The following is a 27,837-nucleotide window of genomic DNA, read 5'->3' as shown; positions in this document are numbered from 1 at the left end:
TGAATTCCCGAGGAACTATTTTACTTGTTTGGTGGATTTCATGATGAGTGATAGTAAGAGTTACTTCTCTCAGGTATTCCGTGCAAGGATACTGTTCATTAATAATTATTGGTCTACAATAATGATTGTAATTTTGTTGTCTTGGTCTAGGACATATTTTTTATTAGAGCATCTTCAATAGTTCTCGACCAGTCATTTTGGCCAGCAACAACCCCTCATGCCATATCATCAGCACTTAAAAACTCTTCCTACCACATCATCAGGACAAGTAACTGGACAAGCAATAGGCTAGCCACAATAAACAAAATTATAAAAAATAAATAATTACCAATCACACAAAATACGAAATTAAATTTACGGCACAGATACGAGAAAATTCAATAATAACATTTACATTTCAAAAAAGTACATTAATTAAAAAAAATTACATTAACTTTAAAACAAGTGGTGCGAATGAAAATGATGTGCAAATCGCGTATATATAGTGTTTCAAAAATTAAAAAATAAAAATAAAAAATCGGCTGGCCGATCAGGAGCCTGCAATGGGGCCAGCCGATCGGCGAGCGCATCAGCCCGCGCCCGAAAATCGGCGTGCGCTCGCCGTTTTTCTCGCCGATTTGCCGCTCGTCGGCTGCAATGGTTCGGCGAGCGGACCGGTCAGCGCCGGGAATCGGCTAGCCGGTCTGCTCGCCGCCATTGTGGATGCTCTTAGTATTTGAATGATACTTTTTTATTAGTATTTGAATATATAATAAAATTGTAACACAACAATTTTTTTAAAAAATACTTCATTTTATTGAAAATTGAAAAAGCACAATACAAAATACTTAAAAAACTACAATTTCAGTGGCGATTACGTGCCCAAATTTCTTCAACCATGTCGGATATGAGCCGAGCATGGTCTTGTTGGTTGCGCATTGAGGCCTGTGCCGCTAGAACCTCATTGTAGCCCATCAGTAATCCTTGAACATGGGGCAGGGTCATCGTGCTGGAACTAGATCCAGCTTTATCATCGCTCCAATCGGTGACTCTTCCACCTTCGTATTCGACTATCATGTTATGCAAGATGATGCACGCATACATAACATCGGTAATGACTTCCTTGTACCAGAAACGCGCCGGACCTTTCACTATTGCCCACCGCGCTTGGAGCACACCAAATGCCCGCTCAACATCCTTCCGCGCAGCCTCCTGCCGTTGTGCAAATAAAGCTCTCGTTCGATCTGTTGGGCAGCTGATCGTCTTCAAAAATACAGGCCACCTCGGGTATATGCCATCGGCCAAGTAATACCCCATATGATATTGGCGGCCGTTGGCAGTGAACTCGATGGCCTGGTCGTTGCCATTGCATTGCTCGGTGAAGAGGTTGGATGAGTTGAGGATGTTGATGTCGTTGTTCGACCCCGCTACTCCGAAGTAAGCATGCCAGATCCAGAGCCGATGGTCAGCGACGACTTCGGGGATCCTCGTCGGGTGGCTGCCTTTGTATCCACTAGTAAATTGACCTCTTCACGCCGTCGGGCAATTCTTCCACTCCTAGTGCATACAATCGATGATCACTAGCATTCCAGGAAAGCCGTGCGCCGTCTCGTGTATCTTCATCATGGCTTGGCAATCCACGACAGTCGACTTTCGCAAATATGTGTTGCTATGAGCCTCCACAACTCCCCTAAAAAATTCTTCAGGCACTCGTAGCCAGTTGTCTCCCCGACGTGAAGGTACTCGTCGATAGGGGTGTGCATTCGGGTTTCGGTTTGGTTTTTCGCCCTAACCGAACCGAACCCGAAAAACTGAATTTCGCCTAAAACTAAAACCGAACTGAAACCGAAAACCAAAAAACCGAAAACTGAAAAACCAAAAACCGAACTTAAAAACCCGAACTAAACCGAAAAACTGAAATTACATAAAATTTGTGTAATTTTTAAAGCGTCTATTCTTGTGAAACTGATAAGTAACATTGTGCAACCATATTGACAGCACTCGACGAGCAGTCAAGTTTAGACCTGAGTTTTCTCGCAGTCAAAACGCGGAGCAGGCTCTCTATGTCTAGAGTGGGCTGCCTCGCAATAAATACTTTCTCTCTCCTCACGTTCGACGTTTTTTCCTACGTTTTCTACAGCAAAAGGCCGCTGTCTTTCTCTCTCTCTCTACTCTTTGGTAAAGTTGAGCTGTATAGGAACATACGCGAGATCCGTCCTCTCCTCCTTCACTGATTTTTGAAATTGCGCTTCACCGATCAGGTTCGCCCATCCATTTCTTCTGCTTCGATTAGATTATTATTGCTATTAAGTAAACTGAAGTTGCAGGCTCTCGATTTTGCCGCTGTTTAGTTTTTTTTGCCGGCAATTCAACTTTGAATACTTCAATTTACCAGATCTGATCGTGTCAGAGTTTGAAGTTTGTGTGTCTAGTTATCTATTTTTTGGTGGTTTTCGGTTTGGGCTGATCGTGTAGTTGCTTTTATGCAGTGAACGGATTGGGGGAAAAGTGTTGAGGTTTATTCTATTCGTATTGAAATGGCAAACCGGAAGGAGGACGAGAAGAATGAGAAAATTATAAGGAATCTTCTAAAGCTTCCCGATAATCGCCGGTGTATTAACTGCAACAGCTTGGTATTATGCTGTGCTCCTTCCTGATTGCTGCTTTGTCGAATAAATTGTCATAATTTGGTTGCCATGGCTTTATATGCTCCAACTACTGAACAACACCTGATAATATGTTGCATTACTTAGTCAGAACTATTTGGATCACTTTCATAATTGCGCATTAGGAATTGGGGAACCATAGAGCTTAATCTCACGTTTCATGGTATAGGGCTAACTGCAATGGTAATAAGGGAACTTGGAAGTTTGTCACGTGAGCTCTTCTAGCATGATGTTTGAAGTTCAAGAATTGAACTTTTATCTGAACATACAATGCTTAATCATTGGAAATGTGATGTCCACATTGATCAATAAAATAGGTTGGTATTCTCTTGTCTTTGGGGGTTTGCAGACTAATGCAAAATATGCATTGCTGTCAAAATACCTTGTTAAAAAGGGACTTGCACCGCATCCAGAAATATTGATGACTTATCCTTTGTAATGGTGTTAAAGTATGTCACCAGTTCCAAAAACTGTACCTGGATAGTGGTGTTGTATCTGTTAATTAATTTCATTAAACTTGGTCATTCTAGTTTAGTTTAAAAACCTGTAATCATCTACAACTATATATCATATGAACACACTGGACAGTTAAACCATGACATTAATGATTAATCTACTTGAGAATCTCCTATATTTTAGAAAGTTTCAATTTCTTATCTAATGTGTTTCTAAGTGAGAGAATTGGATACAATTGTCACTCCTGTTTCCCAAGCTAACTAAAGATATATTCCTATTAAATATTCATGACAGGAACAGAACCCTAAGGAATTAATATACACATCATCATGCTGAGTACCAGCGATGCAGTTGTGGTTGATTCTCTTGTTTTCTTGAATCCACCTGAAACACATATATATGCGCTGCAATTTGCAAATTAACTTATACCATTATTTCAACCTCATATTAAAGAAATTACTGTACCACATAAAGGGAAGAGAAAAAATGCCCTAACATTTAAATTTGAAATCTATTTGCAATGATTTAAAGTTGCTTTCGTGAGGATTTAACAAATAACTAAAGAGATTGCAAGCTTATTCAGCTGAATTGAAACTCATAGGCATTGGTATCAAGAGTTGAATAAATCACATAAACATCTCTACGTAAGTTCAGTATGTTGTTTGAGTGTCTTGCATAAAAGGTCAACTGATTAATTTTGGCTGCTGATATTAAATTTTTTCTTTATGATATAATACTTTATCTGAAACCAAAATGCATGCTCACAGGAGGGTGCCTTGGGTCATGAACAGCAAGTATCTTGCACAATTTATGTGGGTCTTAACCTCTGTTAAGCATGGAATTTTCTCGTTTTTATAGTTCAGGATCTGTAATTATGATGAGGCAGTAGTGTAACTTTCTTTCTACATGATATATCATGATTTGAGTTATATCTGACACATGACAGTTTTATAGATTATATGGGTTTAATATATTTTGTTGGATGTTAATGCATTACTGATAATAAAATGGTGTCCTACTTATGGATGTCAACTTTCATTCATGGTAGACTAGTCCTCTTTTATGATTGGATGCTTGATCAGTAGTTATGGAAGTATCAAACTCAGTTACTAGGAGCAGATGCAAAACTTTGTGTTTATTAGGATTTCAGCAAAACTTCTTTAACAAAGGCTCAATGTAGGGATTATAACCAAAAGATAGTATTAATACATGGTTTTTATGTATTGGAGAAGGTATGCATGCTCCCCTAAGTTCATAGTCTCCATAGCATGTTAGTACTAATTTTTAATCACTTTTCATGTGCTTGAGATTAGTGTACTCATGCTTCCCTATGTTATTGGTCTCTGTAGCATGTTTTTATTTTATAATCACTGCTCACACACTTGAGATTAGTTTGATAATTAAATATTGTCCTTTTCATTTTGCGAAGGCTAACAGTTTTGGATTTTAGATATATTTTATCAACTTTGCTTTGCCTGCTATTTCATGCTCAAATGACAAGTTTTTTCAAGAGATGTGGTTAACTGTTTCATTGCTTCCTATTAGGGACCCCAATATGCATGTACCAGCTTCTGGACATTTGTGTGTACAACCTGCAGTGGGATACAGTAAGTCATTTTGAGTTGCAGAGAAGGTTTTTGTGGACGAATATTTGCTCTTGCAATCTCTATTTCAGTCCCTGATCTTGCTCATCATTTTCAAAATAGTACATATTGTATTGCGTAACAACCTTCTAGGAGTTGGAAGCAATGATATTTCTGTTCACTTATTGCTTTTCAAACTACTTTCAGTCGGGAGTTCACGCACAGAGTGAAGTCAGTATCTATGGCTAAATTTACTCCACAAGAAGTTAGTGCACTTCAAGGGGGAGGAAATGCGGTACTAGAAACTGTTTCCCTGTAGATCTCACATTTCTTTCTTTTGTTCAAGCATGTTTCAGTACTCATGCTCAAATCATTTTTTGTCCTGGTAGAGTGGTAGAGAAATTTATTTGAAGGAATGGGATACTCAGCGTAATTCTCTCCCTGATGGCAGGTAACAGTAACACTAAGAAACATGATGCTATTGAATTCTACACTGGAAATCTTTTAGTTTTTTATTCGTTTGAATATTCTGATAGTATGTGTTTTGCTTCCAGCAATATAGACAGACTACGTGATTTCATCAAGCATGTCTATGTAGACAGAAGATTTACCGGTGAGAAGAATGCGGAAAAACCTCCAAGGGCAAAGATGGTATATTTATATCCCTTTTCAGTATAAAGTCTCCATTATTATGATAGTTGCTTACTAAGTGGCACATGCTCGTATAAACCATCTTTTAGGGCATCTCAGAGTATCACAGTTTCAGAAAGATGGTTCACCAACCTTGTTATTCTTTGCCTTTATGCAGGGAGAAACTGATGATTTCAGTGGAAATAGGAGGGTCGACAACTATCAGGGTAGTCGGAGTCCTCCTTATGATGATTCCTTTGAGCGTCGCTATAGTGATAGATCTAGTTCGGGTGGAAGAAGTCCAGCATATGATCAAGACAGTAAGCGAAGTGGTGATTTTAGAAAAAGTCCTGCCCGAGAAGTAGTTAATGATTGGAGACGAGAGGATAGATTTGGAAATGGCAGGAGGTCTTCTGATGAAGGCTCTAAGCTTGAAATTAGGTCCCCTGATCATCGAAAGGATTCGGATATATCCAGTCCTCCTGTGGTTCGTCCTGTTAGAGATATATTAGGAGATAACGTATCTCCACTTCGAGTTATTGAACCTCCGAAAGCCACTGGTGGAAAGTCAAATGATGGTCGGCCACCTGCACAGGTGTGAAGTTTCTCTTCTAAGATGTGTTTTGTTATGTGCCCCCCCCCCCCACAAACAGTGACAATGAAGCAGAACATATTCCTTTTGGCCATATCTTCTCGTTTATCAGCTGCTGCAACAAAGCCTTGTTTTTCATTGTAAAATTTTCATAGTTTTACATGTCTTGTCATGCAAAACAGCATCTATTTATTAAGCTAGTGAGGGACCTTGGTATCGCTATACTCGAGTAAATATTCTCATCCAATAATTAAATAATATAAGTCACAAATACTTCTCTTGCAGAGAACTGCGTCCTCCAGTAGCTTGGCATCATCAGATGCGAATCCATCTGAGATAAAAGTGGAGACTTCATTTATTGATTTTGATGCCGTTCCTGAACCACCTCCCACAGTTACTGTCCAACAACCTAGCAGTAATGACTGGGCGAATTTTGATTCTCTGCCCGATGTCAAAACAACTACTCCAGCTTCAAACTCTGTGGAATCACTACTTTCTGGGTTGTCAGTTCCCGCATCCTCATCTGGTCCCTTTGCCCCTCCAGGAACATCATCTTCTTTCAGTTCCACGGGTATACAAGGCTCATCGTTCGGACCATCCTTCGGAGATACTGCTCCACCATCTGGTATTCCCACCGGTGGTGCTTCTGTTTCACCCTTTGGCTCTGCACCTATAAATGCTCCCACTGGAGGACAGTGGCCTACGATGAATCCTCAACAACAACCTCTGTTCCCTAGTGGTATTCAACAGCCTCTTTCTGGTGGTTCTTCACTCAACATGGTATGCCGCCCTTTGCCTGATATTGTACTTCCTTTCTATATTTTGTATTTCTCAGGGAGTAATTAATCACTCCCTGGAACTCCAACAGCCATGGAATCCACCTACGCAAAATGCCTATGGACCTCCTGGTGCTTCTATTGCACAACTTGGTCAAGCTGAAATGGCTTCTTCTCCTGCACCTGCTACCAGAGAATTTACATCTGATCCAAAACATAGTGGAAGAAATGCACTCCCGGAGGACCTATTTTCGATGAATTACTCTTATAATCCATCTCCAGTTCCAGGGTGGTATCCTGGTGCCTCCTATGTTGCCAGGGTCCCAATGCATTACAATACGCCCATGGTAACCTAAACTCCGAGTTTTATCCTTTTGCTTTTCACTATTACCTCTGAATTTGTTCTGCATTTTTGGCTTAGTCAATTGACTCTTGTCTCAGAATTTTGGGTTGATTAATACTCTTGATTTGAAACAGCCTTCCTTTTTCTTTTTTTCTTCCGTTCTTGCGATAAGATACAAATAAATTATAATGACTTAAAAATATAATAGCACAAAGGCAATGGCGAATCCCAGAAAAGGGTGGCCAGCTAACAATTTATAACTGGTTTTGACATAAAAATGATGTGGATTCACAAAACTCCATATGCTCGAAGGTTAGGAATGCTTTTACAGTTATGGATTGATACCTATTCGATAGAAAAAAAATGGAATTCTCCTAAGTATTTTGAACTAGGCTTCCAGCCTTATTTCATGCAATGGTGCTAATGGCTGTAGACAGAATAAAGTACAAAAATTAGTAGGAGGATACTGCATGCTTGTGTTTGCACAATATAAACTAAATTTCTACAATAACAGTTCATTTATAGAACTGAGGCTTATATACTTACTCATGGTTAAATACTCATTGGCTGGCAATATTTACTTGTAAAAGATGAGGGCAGACTTCACTTATTAAATGTGTTTCAGTGACCACTGTTATATTTTGAACTGGGAATACTAGATGAACTTTGGGAGGCAAAGTGTGAAGTGTGTGTTCTATTTTACTCTTGCCAACATCATTGTTCATTTACCTCATGTGACATTTGACTTTTCTGTTTGAAGGCTGTAGCAAATTACCCGTCAATGCCAACATCAACCAATCCTTTTGATGTTAATGAGCCTTCTCCAGTACAAGCATCAACAGTGAGTTTACTGTCATGGCTTAGACTGATTTTTCTCTATTGTCTGTTTCAGTAACGATATTAGTCCGCAGCTTGTTTATTTTTTTGAGGAAAGTCACCTGACATGAGTTTGGCAAATAGATTATATGCCCTCCCTTTTATATTTTTGAAGTTTCTGAACAGAATAAAACAGTATGTTGAGTAAGTTTGGTTTTATTCTCATGCTGATTGTGAAATTGATTTATGATTGTGATGCAGTTTCCTTCTATGGCATCCTTACAAGGTGCTTTACCAAAAACCGCTGCCCCGTCTAGTCTATTGCATACTCCGAATGATGGAGCCTCTCCATATCATCCCTCTATGCTTGCTCAAGCGCCATCATTTGCACCAACAAATCCTACAAGTAAACGATCATATATATTCCTGTAAAGTTTTATTGCAACAGCATGGTTGCATAATATTTGTATGTTTTCGCTGATGTCTATAAACCAGGTGCATTCATGGGACATGAAATAGCTGGTGGCAGCATGGCACCAAGGTAATACAGTTTTAGGCTACGATTGCTTCAATTAAAAATTATCACGAATGTATCTTTTCTCTCTCGCATAATTAGACACTTGTCATACTCATGGAACTGATCGAACTATTCTAGGCCACAAGGATTTCCTGGTTTCGGGCTCGAGGACTCTGCTTTTGCTTCTCTTAATCCAAATCCTCAGGCAGGTGGACTACACCCAGCAGCTCATCCTGCTTCTAGTAACTTCAGTACCCACAGTGGAAACCCATTTGGCTGAGATTGAGGTAACATAGATTTTATATTATGAAAACAGAAGAGAAAAAAAAAGAAGAAAAAAATCGGTTTTGTAAGAGCACCATGTTGTTGCATCATTTCAACATATTGTAGATGAAATAGTGAACGTGAAGTGTGCTGCATTTAGACTTGGGACATTTTTGTTGGGGTGGAACTCAACAAGAATCTATGCTATTGGGAGTCGGGGGGAATGGGGTCATGTACATTCCGACATAGGTAATGTGTGAAGCCGCGACTGTGGCATGTAGTGAGTGATGCCACCTTCTCTCCGGATATGTGTATTATAAGTTAAGTTTTCTAGTGTTGTTATTTTGTTGAAATTTACGTAGTGAAAGAAAACGTATCGCCAGTTTGTAGGTTAGATTCTGGAGTATAATATTATTTGCGTGAATCATTGATATTCATATTCTTTGGTAAAAATAAAACTGCATATGGTGGATTTGTTATCTTTTGTTGTATATCTTGGTAAATTTATATTGGTTCCCTCGCGTATAATTATGTGCGCAATCTCCAAGTAGAGTGTGAGAAATTTAGTCAAATGACTCAAATCAACTTGTGTTTAGGCACTACAATAACTAATTATCACACAGCGATGTATATGAGCAATTCAAAGTCTTTATTTGGAGCTTAACAAGCTTTACCACTATGTCTAAACTATAATTTGAGTCGGATCATTTTAGGCTTTAGGCAATTATCCTTTAGTTTCTCTTTGTAATGTGGGTGACTTTTCATATCACTCTCCCTTAAATTTTTAACTCCATAAACTAGATGGTTAATTTTAGAAAATTAGGGCACTTCCTCCAAGTAAAGAACAATCATCAATAAGTCGAATAATATTAGCATGTCTCAACAACACCAAAAATTGTGTTTATTCTGTAACTCAAAACTTCAATCGAAAATTCTAATCTATAGACTTGAAATCCAAATCTACCGAAACTAAGAATGCAAAATGGAAAAACGGGACTCCTATTCGCGGATAGAAGGAGTATTTATCAATAGAGTACTCGAGTCAAGACACTCACCCCACCATCTACATAAATGTTCAAGAATTCACCTCTCCACTGTAAATGGGTTAACATTTTTATCACCATGTACTTTTTACATTTTCACTCTAACAACTTTGTACCATACTCTTCCAAGAAACATAGTCCAACTTTTATAAAAACAGAGGAAAACAAAAAAAAAATCAACATGACTGAATAATTTGCCAAATATATGTTGCATAAAGGTTAGCACCATGTTTGTATGTGAATTCTTTATTAGCATGAAGCTAGTAATAATTTGGCAACATTCCATGAAGAATGGTAGAGTTTAGAAACACACAGTATATAGTCCATGATTAGAGCCAAGGAGAGTTGTGAATAGGCATGGCTACCGACTTTACTTGAAGGAAGCCTTGGAGACACTCCATCCCTGAATCCTTGCCAAAGCCGCTCATCTTAAAACCTCCAAACGGAAGATCATCATTGAATACCATGTAGCAGTTTATCCACACAATCCCCGCACGAATCGACCTAGATACCATGTTTGCAATGTTCAAATCGTTCGTCATCACTCCTGCTGCCAGTCCATACTGACTCGCGTTGCCTCTCTTGATCGCCTCCTCAACCGTCCTGCATATATCATCTCATTAATCAATCTCAGTCTCACTTGTATATATTTAATCCCATAATACAGATACTACTACTTACTTGAATTTCATAATTGACATCACAGGTCCAAATATCTCTTCTCTTGCTATTGTCATCTCATCCTAAGAGATCCAAATACATTAGTTACTATAATTACAACATAGTATTTGAGATGTGAAATAGTACTACTATTTAAATTTGGAATACTTACTGTTACATCAGTGAAAATAGTAGGCTCAATATAGTAGCCTTTGTTGCCCAGAGGCTTCCCACCTGTTAACAAAGTGGCGCCTTCTCTCTTCCCTATCTCAATGTATGAAAGAATTCGATTGTATTGCTTTTTATTCACCTATATATATATATATTCAAACACTCAAATAAAATAAAAACCATAAAATTTGAAATAGAAATAGGCGGGAATTTGATTAACATCCATCATACTTGTGGGCCTTGACGAACATTTGGATCGAAAGGATCTCCGACCACCCAAGAATTGAGCTTCTCCAACACCGTAGCTATAAACTTATCGTATATTCCTTCTTGAACAAAAACACGAGAACCAGCAACGCAGAGTTCCCCCTGATTAAAACAGATTGTTAATTAACTAGGTGAGAAATTCAGATGGCATGAAATGAAATTAGGAATGAAGTTAACCTTGTTGTACAGAATCGCACTTAGAGAAATATCCGCAACTTTATCAACATCAACGTCGTCGAAAATGATGAAAGGCGATTTTCCTCCAAGTTCTAACGACACGGGTTTTAGGTTGCTAGTGGCCGCCGCCTGCATCACCAGACGCCCTACTTCCGTAGACCCAGTGAAACTAACCTGGACGGATACATAAATTTATTTTGGTAAGGACTATATATATATTCTAAAAAATAATGTCACACTTAAAATGCATGCATGCATAGATGACCTTGTCTACATCCATGTGGGAGGTTATTGCAGCCCCAGCAGAGTGGCCATACCCGGTCACCACATTGAGCACGCCGTCTGGGATGCCAGCCTGCAGAAAATCAACGAATGTGACAAATGTGTCTATCATATAAACTTTGAAGTTAAGAAATGATACCAGCTTGGACAAGTGGGCGAGGAAGAGGGCCGAGAGAGGGGTCTGCTCAGCGGGCTTGATGACCATGGTGCAGCCGGCGGCCAGGGCTGGCGCGGCCTTCATCATGAACATGTGGGAGGGGAAATTCCAGGGGATGATGAGGCCCACTACGCCTACCGGTTCGAGCAACGTATAGCCGTGAAACTGGCCGGACATCTTCAGTGTGGATCCGTGAATCTTGTCGGCTGCGCCAGCGTAGTAGCGGAGCTTCTCGGCGGCGGAAGGGATCTCGGCGAGCTTCACAAGGTTGTATATCTTTCCGGCGTCTTGAGCTTCCAATGCTGCGAGTTCTTCCACGTTTTGGTTTATCAAATCGGCAAACTTTAGCATTCTTCTTCTTCTTTCCTGCCGGGTTATATTATATACCAAACTAGTTTTAAACGCTACACACTAAACACATCATTATAAACAACTTTAATTGTAGTTCATTATAGGAAATTCAGATATTTAAAAACAATGATGTCATCTTACATAATTTACAAATCCGAGTTCATTATAAGTTTGTTATTAGTTCATTATAATGAACTCGGGTTATCTTATAATGAGGTTTTCTTACAATCATATTTTCTTTTCTTTTTCTTACAATTGGTTTTCATCTGCGTCAACTTAGTAAGTATGGATTAAAGATTTTGTTTTTATATTTCTGAAAATATAAATAATAGAAAAAATAGCAGCAGCATCATAGTAAAATGTGAAGACTAAAATGGAAGTAATAATAAAAGTAATAATAAGCAATGAGAAGTGAACTTACAGAAGCAGGGAAACGAGGCCATGGACCATTATCAAAAGCACGACGAGCTGCTTTGACAGCCAAATCAACATCATCCTTGTCCCCTTCTGCTATTTCTGCTATTACTTCTTCATTTCTTGGATCTATTGTCTCAAATTTTTTCCCTGTTTTTTCATTCACAATTTCACTCTCAATTCATATTACTATATTATTGGGAAAATGTGGAGTATGTTATATGAACATCATTCATGAGTATCACTCTAGTTTAACCTACATTAATTAATAGGAGTATTTGTTTTGATTTATACATTAATACCTCAAAAATTAGCATCTTCACAATTAATTAAACAAATTACTTAATAATCAAAACATAATTTGTTCATTTTCTTTATATTCAAATAAATGAATAAAGCAACAAAATTAGTTTTAATTTTTAAATGTAAACACAAAACAAATAAACATAAACTGAACGAAAATTAAGCTCATAATTGCTCACATAAAATATGTAGTAGTATAATCATATTATTATTATTATTATTATTATTATTATTATTATTATGATATTATCCGAATAAAATTACACCAATGGACAAATATGGAGTAACATATATAAAGAGTTTAAAATATAAAAGGCACCTATTGTTTCTTAAAAAAAGTAAAATGTAGTAGTAGTACTGAAAATTATACATTGGTTATTTATACCGAACGATTATAAAGCGGCAAACTGCAAGGGCATCTTTCGTTTCTATAAAAAACTAGTGCTGAAAATAGGCTACTTTCCAATGATTATATTAATATAGCGACAAACTGAAAGGGAATCTTTCTTCATACATTTTGCTTAGGGACAAAAGGTGATTCGCTCACCCCAGGCGCCCCCATAACCCGGCCCGACATCGCTATGGAGGGGTTCAAACACGGTACCTCAGCGGCCCATCGATTGTAAAAGCTTCAATTCACACAAATTTGGTGATTCAAATCCCCTAGTAATATTATTCATTTGATTTTGTGCAAGATTCGCCGAAATGTTTTAAGCCAAACAAAAAAGTTCCATATTTTCACTCTTTTCTTTAAAAAATTTAAAAATAAGGATGTAGATATCAAGCTAGACTTGATTTCTCAGGAAGTCAACTCTTTTTGTCAAGACCAACCTACATTTAATTCAACTTGTTCTTTTCCATTTTACTCATTTTTCTCTGAAAATATATCAGCAAGAAAAGTGACAATATTTGATGAGAAATTCAAGTTCAACACTCTACATGTGCTTCTTCATAATTTTACTAATTTAGTACATAAAAAAGCATATTTACACATATTAGTTTCGAACCATACGATCAAAACCACTATTCAAACGTCGATCAAAATATGGGTTGGGATCCCCTGCAGTGCACATCCACACCATCCATTGCTATAATGAAAAATAATAATACAGGTATGTAAAATTATTCAAAGGTGGGGATGTGCACAACATCCCGTGCATACAAAAGTGTCTCCGGTGATCAACTTACACATACAAAAGAAATATAGGAATTTAACCTTATTAGTAATATTGAAGAATTATCAAAGATGAGGAGTAGTATAACATTACTCTCAGATTTTGAAATAAGACACACGTATTGAATGAAACATAAATCTATATGAATGAAAATCCATCAAAATCATTCATCAATTAAGATGTATATATGGAAATGAATATACCTGATAGAGCGTCGACGAATTGGCCGTCGATGAAAAGCTGAGTAAACTTGATTTTGGGTAAACACTCCAAACTCCCATTTTGCGTCGTCATTGCTTCTCTGTTAACAATTAAGATGCAGTGTTCATTCAAGACTACCTCTTCTCTCTTTAAATAAGAGAAGAGAGAGAGAGAGACAGAGAGAGTTTGTCAGCACCAGCACTAGATATAATGATTTGGTTAAATTTTATTAAATTTGGGTGATTTAATTTGTGTCATTTTAATTAATAAGTAACTAATACTCTCTCCATTCCTATTTAATATAGACATTTTTTGGGTATGTATATTAATAAAAGATAGTACTCCCTATTCGGTATATTAGGTTTAAGTGAAGACATACATAACAAAAATAGTAGGAGACATAACAAAGTGGAGTAATACTAAATGAATAGAAAATGTGTTAATTTATCTTAAAAATGAAAATGATTCTATTATTATTGAATATCACAAAAAGTAAATACTACTCTTTTCATCCGAAACGTATTTAACACAAATTTCAATAATAGTATTTTTTTATTATTAAAAACAAGGTAAATCACAATTTTGAATTGATAATGAAAAAGAAAAACTTATTGAAATTTAATCAATTATTGAAAATGAATATTAAATGAAATAGAAAGAAAGTAAAAAAAACTAGAAAGAGATTAATTTTTACGAATGAATCGAAATGGATAAAAAAAACTACTCCATTGACTATGAATGGTTGTAAAGGTGCATGAAATTATTTTCACGGTTATTATTGTGTATGCTACTTCTGCAGTGTCGTTTGGATAAGTAGCAAATGGACTTGTGGCTATTTCTTATTGAGATTTTATCATTTTAACTATAACATAATTACTTTTGTTGAATCAAATTTATTCTGCTGATTGTATTGATAAAATACCCAATAAAACATATCAATCACACGTTTAATAATCACCATCCAAATGTGTATATTAATAATGAACATTATAAATAAAAATAATCTTACATAGTTATATGTGTACCAAAGTATAAACCATCAAAATTGGAGATATCTTTTAAAAAAAATTAAATTGCAAAACTTTTATTTAACCATTTTGGAATAATTGAGGTAAGTATGGAGAGAAAAGGGATGGCATGTCAGCGTGGGACAGCCTATTTATCGGCGTAAGTAAAGTGTGAGCAAAATTGCATTTCCCCCTTTATTATCCGCCATTTCCTAATTATTTTAACCAACTAACCATATTCTTATATATTTGGATTTGGATTTGGATTACTTGCTAAAGAACATATTTTTGCTATTCGTTTAAGTACTTCTGTTATTTTTTTAGTTTTATATTAAAGCTTAGTATCAACGTTTTTATTTGATAAAGTTTTCCTATTAATTCTATATAAACTAACTTTTAAAGAAATGGGAAGAGTGATGGTAAATAGCAAGATGAATCAAGGGGCAATGGGGGATAATCTTTAATACATTTCACTCTAAGATTATGGGATTTAATTTGATGATAGTCAATATTGATTAAAGTTCTTTTTACCTATCTACCTCATTATAGTCAGTTAATGTTTTTAGAGATAATTTATACTACTACAAACTTTTAATAAATACCTATATTTATATATACAAATGTGGGGGCCCGGCGTTTATTTAGTCTTTTCTTTTGATATAGATGTTCGTTATTGTATTTATTAGAGGAAGGCAAAGATTTTAACTTTTTTTAAGTAGGCTAACATTTTTAATGATTACTAGAAAGACTGGTAGATTACTCGATTTAGGATAGCAAATATTAGAGTTTGTTTACGGCACGTTTCGATTGAGATATCATTTTGTGATTGAAGTTTTCTTTCTTTTCCTAAAGTATTTAATTTGTTGGAAATTCTAATTAACTATGACCAAATTACAGAAATAGTTGCTAGATAATAGAGATCACATTTTCACTATTCTAAGTGTTTTTATTATCATGGATATTAGACATAGGATTTTAGGCCATTTTGCACTGTTTTACGATATTTTTGACATTTTTTAAATGTTTACTTCATGAAGCTTTTTGTCTATTTACGAGTAGTATATTTACTAACATGTGTATTTAAATAGTATTTGAAAACATATTAAATAACTCATCTGATATGGAGTATAAAAAAAACATCGTTCAAGTTTCTTCTAAATAACACATTAATTAGTTGATATAGTTAATGGAAAAAAATACCTCTAGCTCACAAATATTTGAAAAACGGCACAAAATGTGAGCAAAAAAGATAGTATCAAATGTGATAGCATAGTACTATCTAGAATCTATTTATGAGTAGTAAAATTTATTGGGGATCGCAAAATTGTGAACTCCAATGTTGAAATGCCATTTTTAGTTTGACAATACATCTTTATAAAAAGCTTGCTAACACTTTATGTTTATTTAGTCCAAAACATTATTGGTTTAGCTTGACACATCCGATATTGTTCAAGCTAAAATACTCTGTCCATGGTCAATTCCTTATTGATTATGGAAACTTTCTCATTATATTTTTTCTTTATTTCTTCTACTTCATAAATCTTTCTTATTATATATTTTTTTTGTTTATCTCTTCTACTTTATCAACATTTTTTCTATTTTTTATATATTGCACATTAAAATTTTCCGTGGAGTATTATTTTTCAATTACCTCTTATCTTTTGATTAGAAGGTGATAAAGGGTCGAGAATCTGGCGGATAGGATAAGCATAAATTAAAAATGAAAGTTGTTGAATATAATAGAGAGAGTGTGTTATTATGAGGTCAACTGCAATAAGAACATCTCCAATAAGAAAAGGTATCTATTTAACTTCTTAAAAAAATGAAATATACCATTCCAAAAAGTAATACATTCTGAAGAAAAAATGTATATACAAAGGTATATCATTTTAAAAAAATAAAATAATAGTACAAAATGCATTAAAAACATAAAGCGTAATACCTTCTCAAATACCTTCCCCCTTGTAGAATGATTTTTCATGAAAAGAAGGTAAATATGGTGGTTATATGATTTTACCTTTCCATTGATGGAGAGGTAAAGATACCTCTTCAAAATGGGGAAAAATGTATAATACCTTCTCAAATATCTCTCCCCTTGGAGAACGATTTTTCAAGAAGAAAAGGTAAATATGGTAGTTATATGACTTTACCCTTCCATTTACCTCTCCCCTTGGAGATGCTCTAAGGTAAATATGGTAGTTATATAGACGTCAAGGTTGTATAGAATTAATAAAGAGTAACATGGAGTATTAGATATTGCATAAGCATGAGAAGCAACAATTAAAACACTTATAATCACAACCCAACAATTTAAATCGCAGTCTAATTTAGTACACAAGCAATCATAAAATTATGAGTTTAGATGGAGAGATAATATATGTTAAAAAAGGGAGTAAAATCAATTTTGGTCCTAAATATATGACTAAAATATGAATTTGATCCAAAATATTTACTTTTTGAAAAACAGCTCCATAACAAATGAAAGTCTTATCGGAGTGGTCCTCTATTGACGATTCCATAAAAAAACTAATGGTCATATCACTGTGCAATTAGCGTTGACCGTTAGTTTTTTTACGTAACCGTTAAAAAAGGGACTACTTCATCAATATTTTCATTTGTTATGGAACTGTTTTTCAAAAAAATTAATGTTTTAAACTAAATTTATATTTTAGTCATATGTTTAGGACTAAAATTGACCTTCACTCTTTTAGGAGGTGATGGCTGATGAGCATGCAAGTTGAGTATTGATTCATATGAAAGTTGGAGACATAAATAAAACTCATATTACACAAACGAATATAAACTTATTTCAATTCAATGGGTCAATATATAAGTCACATATTAACATTTTAATTCACATTCCATGACTTCGATTTAAGTATGAGTACACCCACATATGAAATATCACCGTTTCTCATAATTTATTTGAATTGTCGAAAATTAGTCCATCACATTAATTAACGGTTTGTGACTAAAATTTCAAACTATAGGCTTTTCCAAAGGAGAAAATTCATCTTTGAGAGCACACTATTGTCCGATTCTATATTAATGAACGGTTTGTGACTAAAATTCAAACTATAGGCTTTTCCAAAGGAGAAAATTCATCTTTGGGAGCACACTATTGTCCGATTCTATATATTTATAGAGAAAATAAATCAACAAATATGATTTAGACTTCATCACATCAACACTATATAATTATAGACTTCTTTCTTCATAAAAGAAAAGGTATGTAAATGAAACCATTTATGTGGCTTGCATATTGGTAAGAGCAAGGCTTTATGTAATGCACACCAAAATAACACAAATGGATTTCCTTGAAGTTAATTATTTATTTTTATATTCTAAAAAAAAGATCATGATGACCATATGATGAATACTGCCCACTTTTATTATTTTTTACTCCTTGCTCTTCCGCAAGAGCACAACACCCACATCCATGCTCTTCCGCAAGAGCATGCTCAAGGGTCCCACCATTCTATTATTCAATTAAATACTTCAATTACTAAAAACATTTTCACGATATTAAAATGCATTAACAATATGCGAAATACTATTACAAATTACTAAAAAATTAAAAATTACAAAATTAAAATCCTAAAAATTGAGGTTGAGAGAGTTGTTTGGTATAGTGTGATTTTTTATGTTGAAATGAAGGTATTTATAGATGAAAGTGTGAATTTTGAGATAAAAATAATAAAAAAATAAATTAAAAGTGTGGAAAAAATGGATATATTTTATTGGGAAGTGGGAAAATATTTTTTTATTAAATCTGATTTTTTTTAATTAAAAAACAAAAAAAAGATAAATCAACGGCCAATCAGAGTATGCCACGTCAGCTGCTCGTGCTCTTGCCGTTGGCACAACGGTGCTCTTAGCTAAGAGCAGGGCCGTGCCGTCGGCAAGAGCACAATGGCGAGCATGGTGTTGGCCGCGCCGTCGGCACGACGTCTGCTCTTAGCTAAAAGCACCGATGACATGCTCTAAATGGCCCAAGCCCAAAGAAAATTTAATCACCATAATTTGGGTATCCAACAAGAAGACCCAATCCTTCCAAATTTCGAAGCTATTCAGTAACTTGTATTCATATAATGGGCCTAAATGAACTCGTTGAGTTTGGCTAATAATATACTTCCACCTAAATTGTGCAATATTCTCCTAGGAATTTTGATAAAAAGATAGGTTACCTTTTTGTAGTAAAGAAAAAGTCATATCACAGATAAATAGTTATCACAAGAGTATTATGGTGGGTCATTTTGTTACAATTTTAATGACACCTTTTACAGTAATTGTTGCGTATAATTTAGTGGAGTACCACTATAATTTTATCATATATTTTCTCTATCCACAAAATTTGTATTTTATTTACTCTATTTAATACTATGTCCTAAAAATCGGGTCTTATTTATTAATTTGAAGTGCAATAACGAAATAATCTTATTTAATATTTTTGGAAATGACGTGTGGAGGAGAAATAAGGGCAACATAGAAAAATTATACTATTATCGTCCCAACTAAGTTGAGACGTATTCATTTTTGAATTATCCCAACTAAGTCGAGTTATTACCCTTTTGACAAACAATAAAATATCCAATCACTTTTATTTTATTCTATCACATACTTTACCCTCTCTTTATTTTTTCTATTTTGTTCATATCTCCTATTTTTCAACACAATTTTTTAATCTCCGTGCCCAAAAATTTTGACTCAACTTAGTTGGGACGGAGGGAGTACTATGTAAAGTTTCACTTTAAATAAAAATTAAATATTTTTTCATTTACAAAACTGAAAAGTGATTAAATTAAAAATGGAGTTGTAACAATAAAATTAAGGGAAGGTATTGTTTCAACAATTGATAAAATGTGAAAAAGGTAATTTCACTTTTGAATATCTTTTGTCTGATTTTCGAAATTTTCTCCTTTGACTTCGATACGTAACTATATATATTTTGTCTGATTTCCGAAATTTTCTCCTTTAGCTTTGATATGTAATATATTGGGTGTAAATTCATTTATTATAATTTGTTTCTCACTCTATCTAGAAGATTTGTACTAGCATAATTCAAAACATGAACCAAAATTAGTAAGTAATTTGTTATACAAAACAAGTTCACAGTTATTTTTTATTACGATTATTTGATCGAAACTTAAAAGGAGTGTTTAAATCATCGTAAAAGTGAATACCATTCTCATTAAAATTCTATCTACAAGTAAGCTACAAATATGGGGGCTCCTGGAATTTCCTCACTCCAATAATTAGCGAAAACGCATGAAGAATTGAATAAATATCACTAAACCACCAAAATCATCTCCATAAAAATCTAAAAAAATAGAATAAAAAACAATTAAACTCAGTGAATTAAATAAGTAATGGCCAGCGCAACAAGCAGCAGGGTGTAAGCAATTCCTTGATCAATCGCAGTGCCTGGGGTTTTTTCTATTTTTGTTCTAAAATAGAACTTAGATTCCTCGTTTGTTCTAGCGTTTTTTTTTCCGGATTTGGGAGAGACGCATGACCCTCATGCGTCTCTTTTTAATGAGACGCATGACGATTATGCGTCTTTTATAGAGACGCATGAGGGTCATGCGTCTCTATTTTTTTTTCGTTTTTTTAACGACGCATGAGGGTCATGCGTCTTAGGTATAGACGCATCTCCCTCATGCGTCTATTGTTTTTTTAAAATATAATAGACGACGCATGAGCGTCATGCGTCTTAAAAAGAGACGCATGAGCCTCATGCGTCTCTAACTTGCTTAAATCAGTACCCACGGCAGAATAGGCAGAATACGCGAGAGAAAGAGAGGAAGACAAAACGTGCGATTTCCTTGGCGATTTCTTGGCGATTCCCTTCATATTTCGGTAAGTTTCCTTCAATCTTTCAACATTGCTCCCGTATTTGTTGTTTATTTGCATATTATTAGGGTTTTTGATAAATCTATTGTATACTTACTATATTAGGGTTTAATGAAAAAAATTGTCTTTAATTGTTGTTGGTTTGTATATATATTTTTGCAGAAATCATGCAAGTATACGTGAGTTTATATTGGGGTGGTAGAATATATCAACTTCCTCAAGTGGGTATTTGTTATGATCCTCCTCGTGCGAGAGCTTCCATCGTATTGGATTCATGTGTCTCATTATCTGAATTAGTTGCAATGATATGTGTTAAGATAAGAATAGATTCAAACCAACACTTCATCGAAATATCTTGGAGGCATTGTTTCTTGGGTACCGGTACGAGTTATGTATGTACTGCGGTTGACAGTGATCAAAGTGTGTTTTATATGTTCAATGCGGCTCTAAATTCTACTCGGCATATTGAATTATTTGTTGAGTATTTGTATGTTGGAAATGCCTTCATCCCACCAATTGTTGATCATGGTGTTGGATCATCTACGAGGTTTGAACCTTTGAGCATGGATTGCGGTATGAATGAGCAAACAGATGTTGCAGATGCTGCTGATGTTGGATTGAATACTCAAGAGACTGTAGAAGAGCATGATGATGTTCATGTTGTACGAAGAGACCTTGATGATCCAGAATTGTTGTCATCATCGTCTGATGAGATTTTAAGTGATGATTCTGGTGCTGACTCTAGTGATGAGGAGGTAGTGTATAAACCCGTCGTGCAAGGTGAACAACCACTTCCATAATACGTTCACACCGGATTGAAATATTTTCGCAGACTGCCTAGTGGTCCTTCTGAGGTACCTGAAGTTGGTAATGAATGCAGTACCATGTACTGGGATGAAGAACACCCATATCGGATTAATGCGGGAACAAAATTTGATAACAAAATTCTATATGTCACTAGCACTTTAGTTAATTTGTTTTGTCTAGTTTCTATGAAACGTTGTTTCTGTGTATCTGCCAATTAAATCTAAACTTGTGTTTCGGACTATTGGAAAATGGAAATTATTTGTCTCAACTCCACTGAATAATTAAAGTATGTAAATATGAAAATACTCTGAAAACGCCCGATCGGGCGAAATTAGAAGATGGAATCGCCCGAGCGGGCGAACTTTCTGTACTCTGCCTGCCTGCAAGTTAGAGACGCATGAGCATTATGCGTCTCTACCTAAGACGCATGAGGGTCATGCGTCTTACGTAGAGACGCATAATGCTCATGCGTCTTACGTAGAGACGCATAATGCTCATGCGTCTCTAACTTGCAGGCATGCAGAGTACAGAAAGTTCGCCCGCTCGGGCGATTCCATCTTCAAATTTCGCCCGATCGGGCGTTTTCGGAGTATTTTCATATTTACATACTTTAATTATATTTATAACACATAAATGATAAAGGTAGGCCAATGCCGCACTTCCCCAACTAATATTCTTCACCTCTTCTGGATCCCCAAGCCCATTTAACCACATAAATGGCACCTTACACCCCGTGGTGTCCGGTAGAATGAGACCTCCTAATAAAATTAGGGCATGGATACGTGCCCTTTGGATGTATACGTACATAGGTAGGTCATCACCCAGAGGCATCCTTGTCTGGTTGATCAGTGCGGTCATCAGCAAACCGTCTTGCTTTGTCTCTGTGGAAGTATCTGGTATCCATCCCAACAGATCGCGACACTTGCTGGTCCAGTCTGTAAAGTTGTCATGATTGTCACGCCCTGTGAAAACGCGACCATCCGCCCTCAAGCCCCAAATGGCTTGCACATCTTCCAAGGTGATCGTCGCCTCACCGATCGGTAGATGGAAAGTGTGCGTCTCCGGTCTCCAACGCTCAATCAACGCCGTGATCAGCTCGTTGTCCACCTTCATGGGCTTCCCACAATCGATCACGCCTTTGAAACCAAAGACGTCAAGCCAATATCTAACATTTTCGTGAATTTCGACGTCCCAAGTCTTGCTTTCTGTCCTTCGGACTTTAAATACTTGGGTTGTGCCCTCTTTCATGAGTTTATGTGAAATGTGATGTTTCTGCAAATTTAGCAAGGACGGGTCTTCGGGTCCATATAATAATTGCCCACTAGAACTTGAAGTCTCCATCTAATCTAAGTACATATTCACGAAACAACAATTACAAACTAACATTTACAACACAAATTACATATCCATTCAAATTCATCTTCAAAATAACAACACATCATAAACCAATTCAACACCATTCATGCTTTATAAGGCCTAATTTACATATAGCTACTAAATTAGAAGGTTAAATTAAAATATGCAATTCAACCTATACTTTATTCTTCAATAACAACCAAAATCACAACACCAAGCATCTCTAATATATGAATAACTATACAATAGAATGAATTTAGCCACTAAAATCCATTACAATTAACTAAACACCAAAAATCGGATAAAATTGACCAATTTGTTATAAACCCTAATTTACAAAAATTAGGGGAAATCTAAACAAACTATGCAAATTAACAACAAATAAGGAAGGAATGTTGAAGGATTGAATGAAACTTACCGGAAAACGAGAGGAAATCATCGGATTCGCCAAGACATCACCAAGGAATCGCCGGAAGTCGCCTATCAGAATTCTCTCTCGCGTGTATTCTGTCTGTCTGCCTCTCGCGGAACTGATTTAATTCGAAATAGAGACGCATGAGGCTCATGCGTCTCTTTTTAAGACGCATGACGCTCATGCGTCGTCTATTATATTTTAAAAAAACAATAGACGCATGAGGGAGATGCGTCTATACCTAAGACGCATGACCCTCATGCGTCGTTAAAAAACGAAAAAAAAATAGAGACGCATGACCCTCATGCGTCTCTATAAAAGACGCATAATCGTCATGCGTCTCATTAAAAAGAGACGCATGAGGGTCATGCGTCTCTCCCAAATCCGGAACAAAAAAAAACGCTAGAACAAACGAGGAAGCTAAGTTCTATTTTAGAACAAAAATAGAAAAAACCCCAGTGCCTGCAAAACCAAATCAACAAAATTTGACCAATTTTTCAAATTAAAAACCTCAGCAGCAGAGAGAGAGCATAACGAAATTAAATCAAACACGCAACTCACCGTCGTTGGAATGCGCCGGTGCTGGTGAAGGAGCGTCGCCCTCTCCGGCTGCGAATTGGCGAAGCGTCACCAGTATAAAAGCGATAATCGGAAGGCCGACGAAATTTCTCATGGCGATCGAATTCGTGGTCGGAATCGAGAAAAAATGATGAAGAGAATAGGAATTTGGGGATCGAAGGTTAAAACAGTAAAAAAAAAGAAGAAATTTCAATATTCGAGAAAGAATGAATGTTAATTAATTAATCAGAAAAATGAATGATGAAAAGGCTACGAGGGGTATATATAGGGTACGGTGATTGGTGGACGAGTCGAAGTCGTGTTTGGAGAAGGTTCCAAGAAAACGAATGAAATCGCACGTGTTCAATTCAATGTGGCTGCATCTTCATGATTATGATACTCATTTTTTTTTCTGTTAAAGCCTTGATTTAATTTTGTTAATTGTGCGTTTACTACTCAATTAAGGGATAACTGATTCAAAAGTCATTAACTTTCATGTAATGTCATGAACTTAATATAGCGTTGCTGTTTTCTCATGTCGGGTTCTCCAGCTGTGTAGATAGCTTACATGGAATTTTTGTCTGATGTGGCTGCTTAGTCGACGCTGAGTTGGATATTACCCCTAAAATTAAAAAATCCAACACTTAAAATCCCATTTCATTTCCCCCATCCCAAATCACTTCCCCCATTTCCCCCCAAATCATTTCCCGTAAGGAACCCTAGCTTCCCCAAGTCCCAAATCATTTCCCACACTCCCACATCCAGCAGCACGACGACGACGACCCAAGGCGACCAAGGCGTTGACGACGACTAAGGCGGCGACGGCGAGCTGCTGACGTTTTCTCGGCAGGAATGACCATTGCGCGAGGAAGAGTTTGTTACGCGATGTCAGTTCCCCCGTAAGTGTGACGAACCTTCTTTATTCATCAATTTGAAATTTTTTTCACCAAATTTGGCTCGTATTTAGGGTATGAGTATTTTAGGGTCTCGTATTTAGGGTATGAGTATTTTATGGTCTCGTATTTTATCCCCAATTGCATCAATTTTAATCAAATTTATTATTGAATCTATCAGAACGCCCTTTGGAATTTTTTTCCTTCATGGGGGGCAGTTTATTCCAGATGGGAAGTTTGAGAGATATTTAGGTGGAGCACTTGCAACAGTAGGTGATGATTTTGATCGTGATAGGTTTGGGTATTTTGATTTGGTGAATGAATTGAAAAAGTTAGGATTTCAGAGGTGGAAGAGGCTTACCTTTCAGAAGCCATGGTCAGTAGAGCAAGTAGACATAAAAGGTGATGTTGAGGTGATGGATATGATATCTCGTTTAAAGGAAGTCAGAACTCAGATGTGCAAAGTGTATGTTGTTGATGGGCCAAAGGGTGAGCATGAGCATATAGTGCAAGAGAAATCTGTGGGAAGTAGTATGCTAGAGAGTATGGGTGGTGGAGGTATGAAGCATAAAGTTATTCAGTTTGTGAAGAAGTCTAAGGTTGAGACTATGGTGAAGAGTAACATTCATTCTATCACAAAGAGGAAGAGGGAAACAACTGTGAAGAATGGGAAGGATAAAGCTGTTGAGGATAATTTGGAAAAGACAGTTGATAAGAACGTCGAAAAGAGTGTGCAGAAGAGTTTGTTCCAATCTACACAAGAGGTAGTTGTTGAATCTAGAAATGTATATGGGAAACAGAATTAGAGAGGCTTTAGAAGTGCATCTAGGAGCATGAATGAAAGAGGCTATAGAAGTGCATCTGGGAGCAAGAATGAGAGGAGTGCATCTGGGAGCAAGAATGAGAGAGGCTCTAGAAGTGCATCTAGCAGCATTATTGAGATAAGTGCATCTGTGAGAAAGCATGGGAAAGCCTTTTCAAGTGCTTCGGTCACTGAATGTGTCTTAGATGGGGCATGTGAGGGCATGACAAAGGGACGTGGTGAGGGCATGGGAGAGAGAGCTACTGAGGGAGTAGGTGGTGCCATGGTAGATGGTGAGGGCATGGGAGAGGGAGCTACTGAGGGAGTATTTTGAAGAATGTATGATGTGAAAGTGAAAACATTTGTATCAGTTGAAGATTGTGTATTTTGTCTGTGTTAATTCGAATTCAAACACTTTTAGATATTCTCTAGTTGAAGGTTGTGTATTCAAACATTGCTGTTCTAGTTTGTACTAATGGATCTGTTTCCCTTTTGCAAATGCTTTGTTACTCATATAACTGATGGTTTACTTTGCACTAATGGATGTATTGACCTTTTCTAGTGCTTTGTTACTGATATGTGATGATCTAGATGTCACTGAATGTCATGTTACATGTTGTAGGTGATTGGCTAGCATTATCCCTATGAAAAAGTGCTACATCTTGTTGAATGTCTGCAATTGGTACTCATTGCATTCATATCACAAAAATATGAGATGGAACTACACAAAAACACAATACTAAATGTCAAATGACAAAGTATTTGTCATAGTCTATTACAAACTAAACACTGGATAATCTAGATAACTAGCCAAATGACAACACATAAAAACACAATAGCCAATTTCAAATTCCTATTTGTACGATGAAGATTGTCGACAACACATTGGAGTGCTTCGATTTCATCATTTTTTGCACAGATTTCATCTTGAAGTATATCTAGCATAGCAACCCTCCTATGTGAGGACTCTTCCATTCTATCCTTCTCCATCTTCAATGTTTGAACATAGTTATCTTGATTCGGCGTCAAAGACGGATCAATCCAGCGAAAAAATTTGCAATCATATTCTTCCATACTTGGCAACGATAGAAACGTCGTCCAGGATTCGCCTCCGTCTTCGATGTCACAACATCCGCTTCAAGACCGTGGTTACAAACCACTGCTTCAGGCCTTGGCCAAGTCCTCGAGCTAGAATTCAACGATGTGGACATCCTAAACCAACAAGAAGCACGACACAATCTATTATGTTGTTGCATATTCCAATAAGCACAAAACACAAGCACAACACAATCCATTATCTTGCTGCATACATCCAACAAGCACAAACATCCAACCATTATCTTGCTGCTTAAATCCAAGAAGCACAAACAAGAAGCGCAACACGAAAACACTCTATTATCTTGCTGCTAAAATCCAGTTCCAAAATCAATGAAGACACAAAATTGAAACTAAACATATTCAATCCATACAACCCTAAAAACAAAACTGTAATTGTTACTCAATTCCGCAAATCGCACACTCAATTCCGCAAATCGCACAATGAATTCATGTAGACCGGATTCAAAAACTGAACAATGAACCGAATATTACCTGTAAATCGCTACGAAATGCCTCAATCTATTGGTAGACCGAATTCACCAAGTGAGGGATACAAATTGAGTTCATGGGTAATAAACTAGGGTTCTTTCGATTTGGGATTGAATTTGGGTATATAAATGAATTTCGTTTTGTTTATGTGAAACGACGTCGTTTTATTTGTGCGAAATGACGTCGTTTCACATCATTCCGCCGATTGCCACATCATAATTCAGGCGCGCCCAGTCAGCATTTATTTTACCGGAAAACACCCGGGTCGGATCAGATGGGAAAATGGCAACACCCGATTAAGTTCATGACATTACACGAATCTTTCAAAGTTGATAGGAAAAATCAGAATTTGATGAAAGTTAATGACTTTTGAAACAATTATCCCTTTAATTAAAGGTATACTTTATATTACTAAGAATTAAATGAATAAATATTCCTTCATCAAATCCAATAAAGTGCTCAGTATCACGACTATTGTAATAATATGGTAAATTTGGCAATGTATTGTAAAAGCTAAATTATGACTATAACGTGGAGTTACATTTTTATTCTTTTAATATTTTTGCACTGTTTTCATCGCCATCTTCCCCTTCCCTATCTCTCTTACCAATTTATATCCATTCCCTATTTCTCCTACCTATTTCCCTCATTAATCTGCAAATTTTAGTTTTATTGGGTCTTTCACAAAATCAATTTATCAATCTCTATTACTCCACTTTCGATGACAGAATTTGCTTTA

At 36.1% G+C, this 27,837-nt stretch overlaps 2 protein-coding genes across 2 annotated transcripts; one reads left to right on the top strand and one right to left on the bottom strand.

Moving 5' to 3' along the window:
• The first annotated feature begins 2,058 nt into the window (after positions 1 to 2,058).
• Positions 2,059 to 9,101, top strand: LOC121749603 (probable ADP-ribosylation factor GTPase-activating protein AGD14). Its single transcript, XM_042144176.1, has 13 exons — positions 2,059 to 2,240; positions 2,469 to 2,612; positions 4,647 to 4,708; positions 4,892 to 4,979; positions 5,074 to 5,135; positions 5,239 to 5,335; positions 5,493 to 5,909; positions 6,192 to 6,686; positions 6,775 to 7,029; positions 7,786 to 7,866; positions 8,103 to 8,247; positions 8,337 to 8,382; positions 8,497 to 9,101. Exons 2-13 carry the CDS (start codon positions 2,517 to 2,519, stop codon positions 8,636 to 8,638), a joined length of 1,986 nt encoding a protein of 661 aa, XP_042000110.1. The 5' UTR covers positions 2,059 to 2,240; positions 2,469 to 2,516; the 3' UTR covers positions 8,639 to 9,101.
• A 754-nt stretch (positions 9,102 to 9,855) lies between these two features.
• On the bottom strand, positions 9,856 to 14,009 carry LOC121747558 (aldehyde dehydrogenase family 2 member C4-like). Its single transcript, XM_042141611.1, has 9 exons — positions 13,826 to 14,009; positions 12,152 to 12,294; positions 11,362 to 11,745; positions 11,206 to 11,295; positions 10,941 to 11,114; positions 10,728 to 10,865; positions 10,498 to 10,635; positions 10,347 to 10,408; positions 9,856 to 10,268 (listed from the first exon to the last, which is right to left on the bottom strand). Exons 1-9 carry the CDS (start codon positions 13,914 to 13,916, stop codon positions 9,995 to 9,997), a joined length of 1,494 nt encoding a protein of 497 aa, XP_041997545.1. The 5' UTR covers positions 13,917 to 14,009; the 3' UTR covers positions 9,856 to 9,994.
• Positions 14,010 to 27,837: the final 13,828 nt, after the last annotated feature.

The sequence above is a fragment of the Salvia splendens genome, chromosome 9, assembly GCF_004379255.2.
Source record: "Salvia splendens isolate huo1 chromosome 9, SspV2, whole genome shotgun sequence".
Classification (NCBI taxonomy): Eukaryota; Viridiplantae; Streptophyta; class Magnoliopsida; order Lamiales; family Lamiaceae; genus Salvia; species Salvia splendens.
Note: the sequence above shows the minus strand (reverse complement) of the source record. Positions and strands in the feature narration are given on the sequence as shown.

What these genes read in the sequence shown, in the direction of transcription:
- LOC121749603 (XM_042144176.1), top strand. Translation starts at nt 2,517, where the DNA reads ATGGCAAACCGGAAGGAGGACGAGAAGAATGAGAAAATTATAAGGAAT. An exon ending in ACAACCTGCAGTGGGATACA is followed by an intron (nt 4,709 to 4,891) that starts GTAAGTCATTTT and finishes AACTACTTTCAG; the next exon opens with TCGGGAGTTCACGCACAGAG. An exon ending in TGCACCAACAAATCCTACAA is followed by an intron (nt 8,248 to 8,336) that starts GTAAACGATCAT and finishes TCTATAAACCAG; the next exon opens with GTGCATTCATGGGACATGAA.
- LOC121747558 (XM_042141611.1), bottom strand. Translation starts at nt 13,916, where the DNA reads ATGACGACGCAAAATGGGAGTTTGGAGTGTTTACCCAAAATCAAGTTT. An exon ending in GTGCGATTCTGTACAACAAG is followed by an intron (nt 10,866 to 10,940) that starts GTTAACTTCATT and finishes TGTTTTAATCAG; the next exon opens with GGGGAACTCTGCGTTGCTGG. An exon ending in ATGTCAATTATGAAATTCAA is followed by an intron (nt 10,269 to 10,346) that starts GTAAGTAGTAGT and finishes TGATATATGCAG; the next exon opens with GACGGTTGAGGAGGCGATCA.